Below are 20,158 nucleotides of genomic sequence, written 5' to 3'. Positions count from 1 at the left end.
CTACCACTGCATTTATAAAACTATTGAGGTAAGCATTCACATTTAATGATCTGCTGTTCACATGCATTGGGTTTAGTGTGTCGGTAAGTGACGGGGTTGGGTTAAATTTTTTCTTATTATGTGAAAATGTTTGTCGTTTTTAAAACAATAAGAGTGATTTATTATAAGAATAATGAGAATGTGAGTGTGGGCTGCTGCTGGGTTTAGCTGCGGATTAAACATAATTACAATTATCTTTCCTGGTTGCTGAAGTCTGGTCACAGCCAGGCATGTAGAAGTGTGCGTGCGTGCGTGCGTGCGTGCGTGAATTCAACAGACAACAGTCATTTAAGCACTATATATCATGCTCTACTCACATTTAATTTTAGCACAGTTTTAAATTCCTGCAAGATTTTGCTGCAGTGGTAAACAATATTGTGTAACGTTACTCTGTTTAAAAAAGCATGAGGCAATGTGTAAATGTGTAAATGAACCAATCAAGTTTCAACTCCAAACCCGACTTGAAGATGCTATCCAGCCTTGTGAAATGCCTACGTGACTTTACTGTGTAACCACCTGCAGTTTACCTTTTGAAGTCATTTTATTCTCTGTGTTTCCCTTTCCTTGCAGACTACATCCGTGCTAGCATTAAAGCCTGCTGGCACAGGTGTGGCCAGAGCAACTTCATACTTATACATTTGGAATGTGTCTGCTAAAAGTTGTCTGTCTGTTCCAGTGTGGCGCACAAGACAATAGTTAATATGATAAAATAAAGAACCAACCAAATGTAAACTGACTGGGGTAGCAAAGTGAAAAAGTGGTTTACATGTGGGTTTTCTGGTAACGTGTCGCCTTTAGCAGTAAAAGGATGCCGTGCCATCAGGAGGAAGTGGGAGAATTGGTTTGAAAGGCGTGTGTTGTGTAGGTACAGAAATAGTGTTTTACTTTAGACTCTGCGTCTGAATCAGTAATCCATTTCTGTTAAGATAACGTGATCAGAGTACACATTGCTTTTAAAGTAATTGTAGCTAACGCAGTAGTTCCACACATGCTCTCCACTGTGCACGTCCATTCATTATATAGGTCTCAAATGTGGAGTTTTGAAAGAAACACATGCTATAGCAAACGTGTGTCCTGTTATGTCAGTTTAAAGAGTTGTGTCCTGTCAGTTTTCATACCTAGGTACACAAAGGGACAGACTTAATGCACTTTTGCTCCTGTGCAAATTGAAAGAATACTAACGCTTCAACTTAACACCAACTTGCTGGTGTGTCCTTAGTGGTGTCACCATTATCTACACCCCTTGTTCCCAAGTCTCCTTGAAATGAGCTTGGCTTGGTTGTTATTTACTATAAGATGATGAAAAACAAAATGATAAGAATTCTTAGTGTTTTCAGGCATTATTTTTCTTAAAAAAAAAAAAAAAAAAAAAAAAAAAAAAAAAAAACACAAGTGGGCAAGATGACAGTATTTCAAATTGCCATTGTCATAGGGAATTAGACCAGGGGAAAAGTAGATCGAGCAAGCGCAGTAAGGCAAAAGGTAGGTGCAGCAGCAGTTTGATTAGTGAAGGTTAACTGCATGAATCAACATTTTCTATCTGGTCATTTAATTTGCCATTCTCCATATGTAGTACTAGTAGGCGTAAACCTTAGAAACAATGGAACTTCCCCTTTAAATTCTAGACAGCGATCTACTTTTCTCCGGTCTAAATATTCCCCAGGACACTTGTCTTGTAATGTCTTATCTCTTGAAACAGTGTGAAACACAATGTAGTTATTTCAAGGTTGTTTTTTTCTTTTTTTTTTTCTTTCAATAGTTTGCAATGTGTATCAGAGTATGAAATTAAATGTGCCTCATGGTTAGAAATTAAGATTCTGGTTGTTCTCCACTAATACTGTAATACTGTTTATACAGAAACAAATCTTTTTGTATTATTTCAGACAGGCATTGCGAACAATATTGAGACCTTTAAAGGTCTTTATAGCCTTTTCTGACTCATAAAGAGATGTGTCATTCTTCCTGTGCAACACTTTAACAGGATGTTTGTATTCTGATGGATTACATTCTGATATACTGATATATAAACAAAACGGTTAACTACCATGCTAGTTGCATTTTGCTTCTGCATTTGCAATACTGCATTTCCAAATGCCTGATGAAGAAAGTTACTTTTCAAACTGGGGATCAGCCTGCAGTACAAACAGCAACCAAACTAGGATGTGGCTTCAATATAAATAACTGCAGCGCTATCCTGTTATTACAAGACAAGCTTATTCAAATTCTGTCTGTTAAGAGTTTGACCTCTCCTCCATGAAAACAAACGTTATACAGATGTATTGACCGAAAAGGAGGAAAAGCGAACAAAATGCCCACATGAATGAATGTGTTTCTCACACTAATACACAATGTGTATTATCCGTGTTTAGCAATTTAATCCATGTAGACCTAACTGGAGAGAAACTGTATTGTTGTGAGCCAGAGTTTTAACCCACTGATGCATGCTTGCCTGGGAGATCTGCACAAACATCACTGTCTTTCACAAGTTCCTGAGTAGCTTCTGTTAGTCAAATTTATAATGCCCAAGGGGAGGGGGAGGGGGAGATTATAGAAACAATTGATATGCTTCCTCTGGCATAAATATGGGCAAAGGACAGCTTTGTTAAGGCTGCCAGTTTATGGTTTACAAACATTTGCAAAAGCTGAACACAAATTTCTGTCTGCTGTGCTGGACTAAAGCACATTTTCCCTTCCAAAGGGAACATAAAGGTTTGAGTTGTGTCCTCTTTTTCCACACAGAACTTTGTTCTAGTGCTGCATGGCTGTTCTCATGAAATGTATACATGTTGTGTGCACGCAGAGAAGCATCTTTTTAGATGTGGTTTAATAAAAACAGATATCCTAGTGTAGTCACAAATGTCTTGAGGCACAGTACATACTAACTGAAGTATTTATGATATCTAAACCTCATTGCACTTCTCCTTTACACTGTCTGAGCAGTAGTCATTTTGTGTGAATTCATTGCATATGAAAGATGAGGGACAATCGTACTGGATACAATCAAATTCAGTTGGCAGGATCGCTCAATCCTGACCTGCTGCCCGGTTCTGGTTCTTCATAAGTCTGCAAAATCCCTCGAGACTAAAAAGGCAATGAGGGAGTAGGGAATTATCCTGCAATACCACCTTGGCCCCAAGCATTTGACTCAGTGAAGAATTAAAAACATGTTGTCTTTCCAAAAGGAGACTCCACTCATCAATCTCATATGTTACCAGTTTGATCAGTTAAATAGGTCTCTCTGCCCACAAACCCCTGTCGTTTCTTTGTTTGGTCCTCCTCCTCCCTGCCTCCACCCTGCAGTATGCTTTGTCTAGGGGGAAGGTGGCCTCAAGTGCCACTTGTCCTGCCCGCTGGCCGAGCCATTCTTAATCACTGTATTGCATTCATCTCAGCTTGGCCAGCATAGGGGCGGCTATCAAGCTCCAATAGATAAGGCCATGGGCCAAATGGTAATGTGATTGTATTATGTATCTGTTGGTTATCATGTTCATGTGCCATCAGGCATATCTTTCACAACCAATAAACTGTTATTTTTAGTACTAAGTTTCTTTCTGAAAGAAATAAGCTGGGACTGGCTACACACATGCATAAAACCAAGATGTGTATATCTGCTGACATGCTAAGGCTTTGTGAACTCCACTAAGGTACTGTGCCCTTGTAACTGTGGTACTTCAAATACAGGTAAGCTTATCTCTTTGTTTTAAAAAATTTTAAAAAATCTAATTTGCATTTACATACAATTCCAAAGACATAACGCAGGAAATGATGTGAGTGTTTGACAAGTTGTTCCTTTAAATCTTTATTTGTTTAGGTTTCAGCATCTGCGGTCTGGCTTGTAAATTGCACAAAAAAATAAATAAAAAATACAGAAGTACTTTGGAGAACAGCTGCATGCCCGTTGCTAAACATAAATTAACCCCTTCTATGCCCCCCTTGCCTACTCTATTAATCAAGTTCTACATATTGCTGCACAGTAGCTAGAATGAGTTCGATCCAGCTTCGGAATGACAGTTCACTTTTAATTGCTGGAGCAAAGGCAAAAATAGTGTAGTCTGAGTGAAGAAGACACTGCTATCACTGTTGTGATGAGTTTGTTTTGTTGGGGAAATTTTTTGCTGTATTGTTTGAGAAGAGGTGGGGGGCTCTATGGATACAACCAGTCACGTGAATCATAAAAACTGTTTAGATAATAAAGGATTGATCTTTACATTCTACTCTAGGGTCAACTCACCTTAAGTAACCCTATACAATTAATCTGTTTACTGGCCTTGGATCCTGGCAGTAAACTAATTTGTAATGGAATGCTTTATTCAACTTTTTTGCTGTAAATGGCAAGCACATGTGACCGCAGCTATAATCTAAGGATATTTTAGGGACTGGCATTAATATTTTTCAGTGCTCTAAATGAGAAAAGCTTGATGAAAACAGAGCGAATAACATGAGCTCTGTGATTTTTTTCCTCATGGTCTATTGTTTTATTTTTTCACATCCTTTTATTCCTTAATTAAACTTGTCAAGCTACCAGCTTTCATAATGTCGGCCTCTAAATGGAATCTCAACTTGGTTACATATTTGTGTCATTGAATATAACTTAAGCCATTAATTTCAGGATCACTAGAGGTAGTGGAAATGGAGGAAGCCACTACTGCATGTTTCCTCTCAATCAGACATCAAAACATCATAAGCATCTATTTAGTCTCAAGCGAGGGTCCCGGATGTGGACAAGTCCGCATTACTAGATGCGCCTATCTCCCCACGCAATACTTTAGGACCAGCGGTAGAGAAGATCTTGCAATGCTCTCACAGAGAGCGAGAGGTGTCCCGGCAGGTAGCTGCGATGCTCTCCTCCCATGTTTCGGCACAGGGAAGGGGGAGGTGATGGCGTCAGGCAGTTACCACAGTAACCCAGACTATCCCGATCCCTATGGCACCACGGGGTGACCTAAGGCACCACCTCCAACGCCGAACGTGGGGCACTCAGGGAGACAGTTCCACCGGAACTGCCCCAGCCAGACTCCAAGAAAGCCTCCACCCCAGCCTCAGCAGCCCCAGCAGTGGCCCTGAAGGCTTATGACCTCAGACCCACCCGTACACACAACACCATCTGCACTACTGGTGCAATTACACCTCAGACTCATGGCTGCTTGCCACTGTACATACAGACTGCAATTCCACTCGGGACCTCCTCCCTTTCGAGGGATCACAATCATATCTGTGAATGACCCTCTCCAGGTCTTGGACTTCAAACAAAAGGTAGAAACACTACTTCATAAGCAAACCTTGCATCTCTTAGAACACATGTCTCAAAGACAGGGTTCTACTCAAGGTATTTCTGAATGCCAAAAAAAGGAGGGCAGCCTTTGCCCCATCCTAGACATGAGACACCTCAACGGGTTCTTGAGGGAGAGGAGGGTCCAGATAGTCACACATTGCCACATCCTCTAGTCTGTCCGACCAGGTGACTGGTTTAGAACAGTGGACCTGAAGGATGCATATTTTCACATTCCTTTCCCTCCAGTGCACAGGAAATATCTCCGCTTCACCTTTCAGGGGAGTGTCTTCGAGTTCTCCGTGCTGCCATTCTGCCTCTCCCTAACCCTAGCGCACATTTTCAAAGTGTATGGATGCTGCAGGGGATCAGGGTGATGAAATATCTGGACGACTGGTTGATTTGTTCCCAGTCCCAGGAAGGAGCAGTGGCCCACACAGCAATTGTGACGGAACAACCGTCGAGGCTGGGTCTCACCCTCAAAGATGCAAAAAGCCAATTGACACCTGTGCAGAGTATGGTCTATTTGGGTCTCCGGCTGGATTCCCTTACTATGCGAGCCTACCTGTTGGATGACAGGGTAGCTGCTATTTGCAACTGCCTGGCCCTGTTTCAACCAGGGTCCACAGTGCAATTAGTGCTGTGCCAGAAACTATTGGGTCTGATGGCCACAGCGTCCTCAGCCATTCAACTGGGGTTTCTTCACATGCGACCGCTTCAAGAGTGGTTCAAAGCCTTTCTGCTACACCCCAGGTGTGACAGACACCGTTAGCTGACAGGGTCTCATCTGTGCTGGAAAGCGCTACGCTGGTGGAGGCAAGCCCCTCACCTGAGCAAAGGCATAACGATGGGAGTGATTTACAACCGTCAAGTGGTGTCGACAGACGTATCCAACTCCGATTGGGGGGCGGTCTGTACAGGCAGAGGAGTCCACGGATCCTGGTCGGGCTGTTGAATGTCCCTTCACATAAGAGCTGAGAGCAGACCATCTCGTGCTGACACATTTTCTCCTTGTTTTCTGCAACAAACATGTCCTTGTCCGCACGGACACCCTGTCAGTATTTGCGTACGTGAACCACCATGGGGGGTTCTGGTGGGTTACACCGCATAGCCTTTCGGCTGCTGATCTGGGCACAGAGGCACCTCCGCTCTGTACATCTCCCGGGAGGGGTGAACTCGGCGGCAGGCCACCTCTCCAGGGAGGGTCCTCACCTGTCAGAATGGCGACTGCACCTTCAGGTGGTGCAGCACATTTGAGAACGCTTCAGGGAAGCCCAGGTCAATCTCTTTGCCACGGCAGAGACGACCCATTGCCCCCTGTGGTTCTCCCTCCGCAGCTGCAGAGGTCCACTATGCTAGATGCACTCCTCTGTAATTTTATATGGGTTATTATGCTTGTTGCCGTAGATGGTCAAATCCAAATTATGTATTCTAAACGTTGATCAATTTAGACTTTTTGTAAGATTCTGGGGGTAGGCATTTTTGAGAAAGCAATTTTTTTAATGATTTGCAAAAATCCAAAGAGTCATACTATGTCTAGTGCCTAGTCTATGGTTTCTGTGGGTTTACATTTGATACAATAGCAGTAGTTACTGAGACTTTATCATGTAACACTTCCGAATACAATCATTATTATAAAATGTTGCTGCTTAAAAAATAATAATACAAGAAACACGTTCATTTCCTGGTTTGCAAAGTCTCGAGAACACGCCTGCTGGTCTCGTAAGGCTGTGGGTGTGTGCTTTCATTGCAAAACCTGGATACGATCGGCGTCCATATCTGCCTTCTTCACTGCACATCTGTCCAGCGCTCATCCAACACCAACTAACATACCAGCAAGTAAGTAGAGTTACTTAACTAAGAGAGAGTCACAATGGTGCATTTGGGCTACAAAGATTTATTTTATTAAAGTATTTGCTAAAAAAAAAAAAAAAAAAAAAAAAAAAAAAAAAAAAAAAAAAAAGTATGTTTTTATTAAAATGACATTTGAATGCTTCCAAAATTTCAACAGAACAAAATAACAAGATGATAAATTTATTTATTATAAACTGCTAAAATAGTAAAATGAAAATTGTTTTTTTTTTTTTTTTCCCAAAATGTTTCCAGTTACGTTTTGTACATGAATCCAGCTATAGGGGCGAATCGAAACGCAGCGGAGTGTCTCTGGTTTCAGACAGTGCTTAAACTTCTCAAATTTCTGCTGTTTTTGTGTTGCAGTTAAGGGGGCTATGTTAGGAGGCTATGTTTCCATTTATGTTTACAATGATTTCCCTTGGGAGTGAGCACACTTTATGCAGGAAACACACTGCGCAGCACGATTTGCACTTTTTTTTTTTTTTACCAATGCAGATCAACAAATAGCTTTCATCTGAATTCAAACTGTAACAGAAACGATACGTTTAGTATAATAGTCAAATAAAAGACTAATTTTGCATACAAAAATATTGAAAGGCAGATTTTGGACTTGCGTGCGCCTTTATAAATGATTTTAAACAATACTGAGTCACATGGTTATTAGTTATTAAAGTTCTAAAGTTGGTCTGTATGGCTTTGTGTAATAGTCATTGCCTGCTACCATTTTTCCACTTAGAAAATCATGCAGCGCAGGCTGTATGCATCGTCACTCTTTATTAGCTATTTTTTGTTTTCTTTATTAACGAAGGTATGTTTAGATAAGATTATGAATTACTGTGTACTTTTACCACTACATGTATAATTGACTTTTGCATTTTGATTCATTTAACTCATTCTACTAATTGTGTGTGGTTTGAAGCATTACTTTAGTTTGTGTAAACATGTTTAAATTCAGTAAACCAGAAGCCCCACTCTGGAATTCATGTCTGGTAGATATTCTACTTCCTCTTTTTCCTTTCTTCCTCTTTGTTCCCTTGGATAACAGTGTGATCATATTAGGAGATAGGAAAGCGGGCCATTGGTCAATAAGATGGATACGAACAACCAGATGAATTATATAGGAGATTTCTCAAGCCATGGCCTCAAATGGAAGAGCACTTGCATCAATAAAGCAGTTTTGAAGCTCTCCACCACAACCTATAAGGAAATTCTTGTCTAGCTTTGATGCAGTGGATGGAAAAACAACAATACATTGATTCAGCGATCCCATAGTCATTAGGCACTGCTTTAGACCAGTGAGCCCAATGATAGTTCATAGTGTAGGTCCTGGCCACTTCTGTTAATGCAGAACCAAATCGCATGTGCTACATCAGCTGTGCCTCACTCTAGCCAGTTACATTCTTCATAGGCTTTCATGAGTACAACATGTATAATGACAAAAAAAAGAATCATCTTACTGAACATCATGCAGCACACCATAGCACATTAGGACAATAACATCTGTAGCATGTAATTATAAGTGCAGTGTATTGTTACAGTCCATCTGTTAATAGCATGAATTCCACCTCTGCAGTCTCTTTCCTGTGGGGCAATGGCTGCTGAACTTTTTAGGACAGAACAGACACTATTTGCCTGCCATCACAGGTGTTTTTCACACAGCCAGAGCAGAGTGCGGCTGTCCAAAAGAAATTCATACATTTGTGTGCTTGCCTTTATTATAGAAACAACTATGAAGTTATAGTAAAGTCATAGTAGAGTGCAAACACAGAGTGCAAACATTGGCATACACAATTAATATAAAGCATGAAAATGCTGCTATTGCTGTCATTTTTTGAAGTTGTTTCTAGGCTCATAGCCGAAATGCCCTATTCATTTACAAAAAGCAATGACTACAATGTTTCTGTTTTATACCAGGCATTGCTATTTTTTTGCAAATGATTACAGGATTCAGTGCATGCAAGGAGAACTGTAAATAACCACAATCAGAAATGATAAGAAACTATAAAGTAGCTTCTACAGCTAGCTGAATGACAGTGCTACAAAATTTAGTGATTAAAAATATTGTAACCAAAGTATGACTCTGAAGAGATGTTTCTCCTTTGCTACAGACAGATAAAATAAGCCTGGGTTTCATTAGAGCTATTTTATGCTCCTGGCTTCTTTGTTCTTTGTTCTTGCCACGTACCTGTGAGTTTTCATGAGAAGTAGACTTTAAGCCACCTGTATTTATCAGAGCGCTTTCAGGAAGCTGCAATTCCCAGAACACCTCGACAACTGTGCTTAACATTTTACATCTTCTTTAATTATAATGCCATGTTATAGTTAAACTATTTGTTGACTTATTTTATTGTTAAAGAAATATCCCTTTTCTTTTGTTGCAAGAGGTGTGCACTGTGCTTTTAATCTTCACACCAGTAACATTTCCTGTATGGGCTTTCTGGTTCCATTAATTAGTTGTTAACTATATTAACCAGGAACAAGGATCTGTGCTTTGTGTTTTAGCCAAGCTTTGCTTTGTAAAATAAATGTTTTGAATTGAAACTCTGCATAGCTCAATTATATATATCTGAATGATACGTATCGCAATACATGTTTTTTATAAAGAAATTTATGACATTCTACAACTATATTTGATATAGATATATATATAATATATATATATATATATATATAAAATTACAACTTGACTCTTCCTATAAAATTACTAAAATCAATTTTTTCAGTAGCATCTTGGAATTGGTGTCGTTTTTTGCAGAACACTGGGAACATTCTAAAGTACACACAACATACAAACTTTTCGTATTTCTTTCAATGCAATTTTTTTTTCTTTTTTTTTTTTTAACGTTAAATGTTTTTGTATTAGTATTCTGCTTGGAGATACGTGTATAAAAAAAAAAAAAAAAAACGTGACCCATGTATTCTCAGGGTCTTTATAAGCAACAATGGACACTGGACACTTATCTCTATTTTCTCAAAATAAATATTTATAAATAAGTATATGCTTACATCCACTCGTTTCTTGATATTTATAAATATTGCAAAAACATGTACTAAAATACGACACAAAATAAATGTTCTAATATAACTAGTTCAAATACATCGTATTTACAGTGTGTCCCCGTTTTTCCTAAGCTGTAAACAAGTGTCGTGGGTTTAGTTTCAGCTTGCTTGATGAAAACGTCTCCGCCTTCAGAAACAAGCAGGCAGTGAAGTTCAATTCCTCCCCTTACATTACGTTCAACTATTGGATAATGGAACTAAACCTTTTTTTTTTTTTACACATCAGTACCAGTGGCGGCTTACACATGAAAACATAATTTGGCATCGTATTGATGTATCGCGATACAGTCCCTAGATCGTGGATCGGATCATTTTATAAAAGATCGCGATGCGTCGATATTTTGATCAATCGTTACACCCACAGTAAATATAGTATTAAACAACCAAAAAGCTTGGCAGAGATCATTCTGTTGGTATGTTTTTACCTAACCAATAACAGTCCCACAGTTCCTGTAATGCCTCAGGCATGGGTGGTAGGGGTGTGTTCAGTATAGCAAATTCAATTTTACTAAAAATGTTGGTTTCCATGAATTATAACTGAGCTATGATATACAGTCCCTATAGAAAGTCTACACCTCGTAGAACTTTTTTCACATTTTGTTGTGTCAGTGCCTCAGAGTTTCAAGCATTTCAATGTTGGGTCTTGTAATGCCCTAACTGGGAATATGCAAATGTAGTATTACAAGAGCCAATCAAATCGCGTAAAAGCACAAAACAGGCGGATCTCATTTGCATACAAACTCGAGCTTTATCTGGACAGTTAAATATTTAGCTAAAAGTTAAATCTTGTTAAGAGATTTAAGATTTAGTTCAGTATTTAGTTAAATGTTAAATCTTGTAACTAGATTTATAAATTATATCTGAATGTACACATTTAAAAAAATATTTATTTTCACAACATCTGGGGATAAAATACAAGATTTAAGTTAAATGTGGGGAAAAAAAAGATTAACGCTTTTTTTTTTTTTTTTTTACACACGGCACCCCATAGCTTATTGGCTGTTTTACCCCTTATAAAAGTTTTCCATAGTAAAAGCATAGCAAAGTATAATAAAGCACAGTGAATGCATAGTAAAGCATGTACAAGCATTGGAAATCCTAGTGTGGCCTGATAAAACTTAGTAAAAAAAAGGGACAGCCTACAATGTCAGTCATTGGATGGGGTGCGACCGGCTGAGGCAATTGTCAATAAGGAAAAAGGATTTAACACTTCAACAGCACCTCCCTACTGTACAACCATGCCTAAAACGTCCAATGTGTTTTATATTTCATTGTTGGCACACATGTGATAGTGAATGAGTCATGAGAATATCATTTAAACAATAACAACACCACATAATACACATATGTTTAAATGACTCTTTCTGTTAAACCATTCCTAAGCTCTGTAAAAGCAACCAGTTTTTCAAAACGCTTCACAAACAGATGTGTAAATAGTGTGGGCTGATATTGTGGTTACGTTTCAACAGTACATTTTTCAAGAGGGTAGGAGCATTATACAAATATTCTCTGTGGCCTGCAACCACCAGCCAGACTGCATGCAATGGATGAGCATACAGCTTGGAAAATACCAGAACGTTGACTCGAAAAGGTGCCTAGGGGCAGATCACATGATGCAACCACAAACCAGCAGCAAACATTTAACTTTCCGTAGCTGGCAAATCAAAAATAAGAAGTTATGCATGAAAGAACAGGCAGTTAGCAATCAGGCTACAGTACTGAGTTCGGCCTCAGGAAGCCCTTGTTTTTAAATATAGGCAAGTCAGATATCTTTAGTGACTGTGTGTGTCTGAGCCAAAATACAGACATTACATGATTTGTATACGTAGCTTGTTTTACTTTTTGCTAACAGAAACAAAACTGTAGTCTGCCATCATGCAATGCTTGTGGAAAAAGTGAGGCCCTACATATTGTAACAAGCACAACACCTCAATAAATGTGCAGCCTCCTCAATTAATATGCTGTATCTTCTTTCACAGACAATGGTGGCCCACAAAGAATTCCAAAATGCCGGGAAGCAACCTGGACTGCAGATCTGGAGAATCGAGAACATGGACTTGAAACCTGTTCCCAAGAATCTCTATGGAAACTTCTTTACCGGAGATGCTTATCTACTGCTGCATACCACCCAAGCTCCTTCTTACAAACTCCACATGTGGATTGGTAAGCAAGCCATTCCTATTTAACCTGAAATGAAATGTGTCGGTAGTGTACAGCTTTTTGTTTTCTGTAAAGACACAGTGAAGTCTGGGTGGCTTGAATGTGTTTAACCTGTAGAGTCCTAAGAGTTTAAATCCATTTCAGGTAGCAAGTGAAAACAAGTCTTGGAAGTCACCATTTTAGAAATCCAGTTTTGGAAGTCAAATAAAGAACAAATGTCCCATCCAGTTAATCTGAATTGAGAGTAAATGTATAGGAGGCTTGTGAGAAAGCTGTTACACTTGTAGGAAGGTTGTTCTTTTAAAAAGATAATTGGGACTTTTTTCTAAGAATAAATGAGAGCTTGAAAAACAACCACAAAACCCCTAGATTAAATCTAAATCAACGTTTCCATAATGCTGAACTTCATTTCTCAAAATCTTTTTTTTTTTTTTTTTTTTTTTTTTTTTTTGTGTGACTTTGCCGTGTGAATCATCTGAACTGTTTACAGAGAGACCCCAGACTGGGGTTTCAGTTTTAATTCTAATTTTTTTTGATGACAAATAATTTATCAGTACCAAGTAGTTGTATAAAGTCCTAACCCCATTGTTCGCCATCTTTCTCCATCTGCTACTTTTTGAATGTATGTTGATCCTCTTATTGTCCTATTGCAGAAAGGTGGCGTTGCCTCAGGATTCCAGCATGTGGTCACCAATGAGATGAATGCGAAGCGTCTGCTGCATGTTAAAGGGAGGATAACCATCAGAGCCACTGAGGTTGAGATGAGCTGGAAGAGCTTCAACAAAGGAGACTGCTTCATTATTGATCTTGGGAAAGTAAGTCCAGTATTTCAAACGTGAATAAATGAACAAAGGTTTGAGATGCTCTCAACAGTAGAAGTGTGCGATCAATGTATTTAGGTGGTGTATAAAATCATAGTTGATGGGATAATCACACGTGGGTGTACTCAATTTCTGTGGATGCCATGAGCACTGATGGACTTGCATCTTCTTTCTCAGAACATCTACCAGTGGTGTGGAAGTGAGTGTAACAGGTATGAACGTCTGAAGGCTTCTGAAGTTGCCATAGGTATCCGTGACAACGAACGGAATGGGCGTGGAAAGATTTCAATGCTGGAAGAAGGTGGCGAACCAGAAGAAATCATTAATGTAAGTGTAAATCAGCACCTGTCAACATCTACACAATCAACCCTTCCTGGAGAGACTGCCATGTAACGGGGAAATCCTGGAGGAGAGGCTTACCTTAGCGCCTGTGTGACAATATAATGGAAGCTGTTGGCACTTTGTGATGGTGCTTATTTGTGATATGAGTGCTTGTTCAATGAGAACACTAGAGATTAATTCCTGTGTTTCCTTCAATATGTTAACCTTTTAGGGCGGAGCTGTTAGGCTTTCTATACAAAATGTTGAAGTAGAAGTTAAACAATGATATTTTATAGTGTTTTGATACACTTTTCAACTGCTACCCATCGATTCTGTAATCATTGCTGTTTGCTAAAGGAGAAAGGCTTTGTTCTAAATATCATTTTTTTTGTATTTTAGGTGCTGGGTCCAAAACCTGCAATTGCACCAGCAACTCCCGATTCTAAAGTAGTTGAGACTGCGAACAGAAACAAAGCCAGCCTTTGGATGGTAATTAAATTACATCTCTTGATAGACAGAGACAGTTTTCGTGTTACCAGTTAGTGTAATGAATGCTATAGAGCATCATTAGTTTTGGTAAATTATTTTTAAGGACAATGCAAATTATAGTTCCTACCAGAAATCATATACAGTTTACGCTAATAATAATAATAATAATAATAATAATAATAATAATAATAATAATAATAATAATAATAATAAAAACTTCACAAGTGCTTTGTGACCACAGCCTCAAAATGTCTCCATACTGTGTGTGTTGGCATGTACAGCCGATTTGTCACCTTGTAGTTGTTTTTTTAGTAACATGAATAAATATTATACAAGTTATTTTTTTTATCCAAGGAAATGTAACCCTAGGTAGTGGTGGATATGATTTGGCTTGGAAGTTGAGTGTTTGGGTGCTGACAGACACTCAGTTCTACTTGGCTTCCTGCTGTAGATCTCTGATGCTACCGGATCCATGAAGACATCTCAGGTAGCAGCTTCAAGCCCCTTCAAACAGGAAATGCTGTCGACCAGCGAGTGCTACATTCTGGACAACGGCGTTGACGCCAAGATATTTCTGTGGAAAGGTGGGGATATTTTTGTTTGATCGTTATCCAAATCCTTCTTTATTTAATGCTTTTGGGTAGTTGCAGATGGCAGCTCTGAGGTAAAAGTGTTATGTCTTACAGTAAATTTAAAAACAAATCTCCCTCCACAAAACATGGCTACACCCAGTGCCGTGCACACCCAGATTGAATGCACTGTTACTTACAACTAGCTTCCAAGTAGTACCATGAAAACAGAGTGCAGAAACACAAATATAGTGACAGTGACTTCCTGTGGGAGGTTCTGTTTCATACAACTTTCCAGACAGAAAATTGCCTGCAAACATTTTCGAAAGAAATACTAAAACATTAGGGGCAATTTACAGCAGTAAACAAGACATATTGTAATATACGTTTACAAATGCTTTCATTATGGGGGGGGGGGGGGGGGGGGCAGATTTCTACTTAGTTGTAAATATATCATCAAACATTAAAGAACAACTTGTTTTTAGCATATTAGGACATTTTGCCTGCTTTTCTTCAGGAAAAGATGCAAGCTCCGATGAACGCAAGTCAGCTATGAAGACGGCTGAAGCATTCATAAAAGAAAAGAATTACCCAAAGACAACTCAGGTAACAGCTGATACAGCCATTCCCCAGCCATTGCTGATGCAAACAGCAGTACTGACTTCAATGCGTGCTCCAGCGTTACAATACAGTAACACGCCTTGGCCATGTGTTCTATTCAGATCCAGATCCTCCCGCAAGGTGGGGAGACTACACTCTTCAAGCAATTCTTTTCAAACTGGAAGGACAAGGACCAGACTGAAGGCCCCAGCGAGGCCTATGTTGTCGGCAAAATTGCCAAAATTAAACAAGTCCCATTCGATGCCTCAACTCTGCACTCTGACAAAGCAATGGCAGCCCAGCATGGCATGGTAGATGATGGTACCGGCAAGGTGGAGGTAAGACAACAAGCAATTTCACAGTCTAAGACACAACCGGATTCCTTTTGTATCCTTAACAGTTGTGTACGTATTTTCAGAACCACTCATCCAAGAGGGTAGTTGAATCTAAGTTATGATCAGTCTTGCTTCTGCTTGAGTTCTGATTAGTTGGCCTAAAGAAGGCTCTGTCTTGAACGTGCTGTGGGTTTGTTTCTATGTTTTTTACTGCTGACACCTGTGATGTTTTCTAAATTCTCATTTTAAATGCACACCTTGTTAAGGCTGTTTAGTGACTGCTGTCGGAGGCTTTTGCACTGTTAATGAAGGTAAAACGTCTGTTTTCAGATATGGCGCGTTGAAGGAGGTGACAAGGTTCACGTTGAGCCTTCAACATATGGCCAGTTCTTCGGGGGAGACTGTTACCTCATCCTGTACAGCTACAAGACTGGAGGAAGGGAACAACACCTCATTTACACCTGGTGAGTTTCTCTTCTTCATATGCTCTACATCAAGTCCTAATTAGTTCTAAGCATACAAGAGTAAGACTTGGGATTTTGTACTGTACAGTGTCAAAGTTTAATGTAACTTTGTGTGTTCTGAAACATACAGAACACACAGTACTGCCTCCTGACATTTCCTCTTGGTAATCCCACTTTATGGATCTTTTTTTTTCAGGCAGGGGCTGAAATGCACCAAAGATGAGCTGGCAGCGTCTGCCTTCCTCACAGTTAAATTGGATGATTCCATGGGAGGTTCTCCAGTTCAAGTGAGCGGCTATTTCTTGTTTCGTTATATATTTTTTTTATTTAAAAACCTGTTCACCCGTTAAACTACAAATAATTAAAGAAATATACTAATATTGTTTATGATGCTCCCAACTCGCACTTTTCACAAACGTTTAAAGATATTTGTACAGAATATATGCTGTGGGGATTGATGATTTAAAAGACAGCATCTCTCTTATTAAAAACGGTGATTAAAATAAGCTACTTGGATGGACTGCCAAATAAATGTTCTGTAGGCTTCATGCAACAGGTTTTAGAAGTCAGATCAGTTGCTCGATCCCTTATTTCTTCCTTCAGGTCTCATCTCCTGCTTGCCTGCCTGTCCCACCAGTTTAAATCCTTTGCCCTACAGGTACGTGTGACTCAGGGCCAGGAGCCCCCTCACCTCATGAGTCTATTCAAGGGGAAGCCGCTGGTTATTCACAGTGGGGGCACCTCCAGGAAAGGGGGCCAGTCCTCTGCCGCGCCCGTCCGCCTCTTCCATATCAGGCAGAGCTCAAGCAGGGCAACCAGAGCCGTGGAAGTAAGTCAATAAGAAACATCTGCTTGAGCTTTCTACTGCACTTCCAATGATTATCTTTGGGAAATTAAGTATAATAAATATTTCCAGAAACCTTCTTAGCTGTGCAGACTGGGATCTTGGGAAGTATTAATCTTTCATGAAACAAAAGCTTCCAAGACTAATAGTCTAAGGTGCCAGCAGAATTAACATTGCAATCTTAAAAAAAAAAACAAAAAAAAAAACTGTTCAATATATGCATACTCTTTATTGCACAGCAATTATTTGTCCCAAATAATAATGGATCTAATGGATAAATAATGGATAAATCTGACTACCTGTAATCTGGCTATATTGAATGCCTTGTATTCTAAGCAGCTGTCTGTTTGTTTTGTAGGTGGCTGCTTGTGCATCCTCTCTGAACACCAATGATGTGTTTATGCTGAAAGCTCCAGATGCTGTGTATGTGTGGAAGGGAGTTGGAGCCACGGATGAAGAAATGGTGGCGGCCAAACATGTGCTCAGCCTGTTGGGAGGAAAATCTGTAGAAATTGCAGAAGGAAAAGAACCCGGTAGGTTAAAGACTCCAATGAAGGAATAAATCAGAGTTTACAGATTTAGAATACTGTATTTGACAGGTGGATTATTCTATTATTATTATTAATTTCAAAAATGAGTGTCATTGAGGCAAGCTCTCTGTATAATAATGGCAGCCTCATTAATGAGAGGCACTGCACAAAAAGAAGGATGCTGCTAATTATACATTCCCATGCTTGCTGCAGCCTCTGCAACTCCTACAAGTATTTATTAGCACACTATTGAAACCCTATTGACCCAGATGGCTACTTGAAATTTTATTTAGTTTTCACAATTCAAAACCCAAATCAGCTCCTGATAAGTGACATTAAATTCCTGTGTTAACCTAGCAAAGTCACTGCAATGCCTATAGACATAATTTCTGTTTTTGTCATAACTACTGAATGACAGCCTTTTGAAAATGCCAAAATAAATGTACTGAATTTTATTAACACTGCTTTTATAACCTTCCCTTAATGACCCTTTGACAGCTCCCCTGCGGTCTCTGTGTAAAAGTGTTTTTTATAAGTATTTTTGTTGGTTATCCACACAGCTGCATTCTGGACTGCTCTTGGTGGCAAAAAAGAATACCAGACCTCAAAGAGTCTCCAGAAAAGTGTCAAGCCTCCCCGTCTTTTCGGCTGCTCAAACAAAACTGGACGCCTGATTGTAAGTTAAATCAGTACAATGTTGCAGGGGTTGCTTTTGAATCATCTGGTGCTGTTTCCTGCTGTTATCAGTGCTTTGGGTTGAACTCTGCACTTTATTTCCAGGCTGAAGAGGTTCCTGGTGATTTCACCCAGGCTGATCTGGCCACAGATGATGTAATGCTGCTTGATACCTGGGACCAGGTGAGTGCTCACCTGCTGGTAACACTCAGCTTCTAGTATGAGGCTCTTTTAACATCATATAACCTTACTGTGTGTGTTTTATTTTATTTAGATCTTCTTGTGGATCGGCAATGATGCTAACGACACCGAAAAGCAGGGAGCTCCTAAAATAGGTGAATGATATGTAACTTTGGTCTGAAATATGAAGTTTGTATTAAGAGCAAGGAGATACTATTTTAATAAATACACACACACACACACACACACACACACACACACATATATATAATTATGATGAACCTTTTTAAAAATATCTAGAAACTTTTTCTAAGATTTGAAAGCGTTTTAAAATGTATTTTTTTGATACCCTCTATAGCTAAAGAATACATGGATTCTGACCCCTCTGGAAGAAAAGGAATTTCTGTTGCAACCATCAAGCAGGGGAACGAACCCCCCACCTTCACAGGCTGGTTCATGGCATGGGACCCCAACATGTGGAGCGTCGACCCGCTGCAGAAAATGAAGGCTGGCTTTTAAACTTCCTTCATTTCTGCAGAGAAGCCAGTGTAATGTGAGGCAGCCTACAGCTTCAGAGCAGGTTCCTTGCAGCCTATAATCAGCACTAAAGTAAAGTTTAAATAAGTGATGAAATTAATAGGAATGCTACTGTCTAAATATAACAATAGCCATTTCCCTTTTTTTATGGGGATTGCAAAGAGCAAGTGCAGCTGTTACTTAACCAGTGTTTTATTCATTTTATTGTCAGTACTTCTAAATAGGAAACCTGGAAATATTGGTGAGCGTTATTGCATGTTTGTAGTATCAGGAAACATATGCCAAGTTTAGGAATGAATGTATTCCAGCCAAAGAGCAATGTGGAAATTTGCCAAATGACGCGTTACAACTTAACAAAATGTACCTACTGTGCCTTAATTATTCCACTGATGTCAGCTATCATAAGAATGCTACTACTTTAAAAAAAAATAGCTATGCTTTAAAAAAAAAACCTCCCTTTTTATTTCTAACCTGGGGAGTTTTGATAAATGTAACAGTTGTAGCTGGTTTTAATAAAGACGTAAAGAGTCTTTTTCCACTGGTTTCTTGTCTGTTCATTTCATGCATGGTAAATTACACACTGAATAATATGTAATGTCACATATTAATTTTGCATTATTAATTATTAGGCTTTCCGTTGAAAGCAGGAATGTAGGACAAAGCAGAGCACAGATAGGGGAGAACATGCAAAAGAGAATAGGATTTTACAGGAGCTTACAACGCCTTCCTAGACAATCAGTGCAATTTCCAAATGGCAGCTGTGTCTGTTTTAACCTTCATACAGTGCAGGCATGCATAAATACATGCACTATATTATTTTGAAGCATATACACTCATAAAATAAAACACAGTTGTGACCCATCAATAACTGCGTGTAAATGGGGGTGCTACATTTGTTTCTGTGCTACTGCAAGTTGATGTTTAAAGAGATTGTTAGCTGCCAGTACTACCTCAACCCATCCAACAGCACCATGGAAAAAGCAGTTTGGCTGCTTGACATCTGTTGCTGTTTTTCTGAAGTGGCCGGTATCTACATCATGGTAATAGTAAAAGATTCTGGCAGCTCTACACTGACCACTTGTGGAAACTCACAGTTACTCCAGGGAGGATTTTTCCAACCTCTTTAAAAAGTATTTCCTGAGGTTCAGTTTCCAAAAGTATTCTAAATACAGTAAGATGACATACACATTTTTTTTTGTTTGTTATTTTTGTTTTCTTTCACATCATGTGTGGGGGCAAAGTTCAAATGTCATGCAAAGACCAGTTTCTATTTTAGTAATTTTAGTAATCTAAACTGCTCCGCAACTATACAGCTATGGCCTAGAACAGGGGTTCCCAATCCTGATCCTGGGGGATCCCTGTGTCTGCTGTTTTTCATTCCTACTTAATTATTCATTAGCTTAATTAAATC

The 20,158-nt window shown here is 39.3% G+C and overlaps 1 protein-coding gene across 1 annotated transcript; it reads left to right on the top strand.

Annotated features, from left to right (window-relative positions):
• The first annotated feature begins 7,060 nt into the window (after positions 1–7,060).
• On the top strand, positions 7,061–19,272 carry LOC121330449 (gelsolin-like). Its single transcript, XM_041276968.1, has 16 exons — positions 7,061–7,147; positions 12,202–12,385; positions 13,036–13,197; positions 13,381–13,530; positions 13,924–14,013; positions 14,465–14,597; positions 15,100–15,188; positions 15,305–15,520; positions 15,848–15,981; positions 16,178–16,268; positions 16,640–16,810; positions 17,184–17,358; positions 17,916–18,031; positions 18,136–18,213; positions 18,305–18,365; positions 18,569–19,272. Exons 2-16 carry the CDS (start codon positions 12,305–12,307, stop codon positions 18,727–18,729), a joined length of 1,908 nt encoding a protein of 635 aa, XP_041132902.1. The 5' UTR covers positions 7,061–7,147; positions 12,202–12,304; the 3' UTR covers positions 18,730–19,272.
• The last annotated feature ends 886 nt before the right edge of the window (positions 19,273–20,158 follow it).

Source organism: Polyodon spathula, chromosome 18, assembly GCF_017654505.1.
Source record: "Polyodon spathula isolate WHYD16114869_AA chromosome 18, ASM1765450v1, whole genome shotgun sequence".
NCBI lineage: Eukaryota > Metazoa > Chordata > Actinopteri > Acipenseriformes > Polyodontidae > Polyodon > Polyodon spathula.
Note: the sequence above shows the minus strand (reverse complement) of the source record. Positions and strands in the feature narration are given on the sequence as shown.

Excerpts from the sequence above, each read along its gene's own strand:
- LOC121330449 (XM_041276968.1), top strand. The coding sequence starts at position 12,305 with ATGGAAACTTCTTTACCGGAGATGCTTATCTACTGCTGCATACCACCC. Across the intron at positions 15,521-15,847 it reads ATGGTACCGGCAAGGTGGAG|ATATGGCGCGTTGAAGGAGG; the intron begins GTAAGACAACAA and ends GTCTGTTTTCAG. Across the intron at positions 18,214-18,304 it reads TGCTTGATACCTGGGACCAG|ATCTTCTTGTGGATCGGCAA; the intron begins GTGAGTGCTCAC and ends TATTTTATTTAG.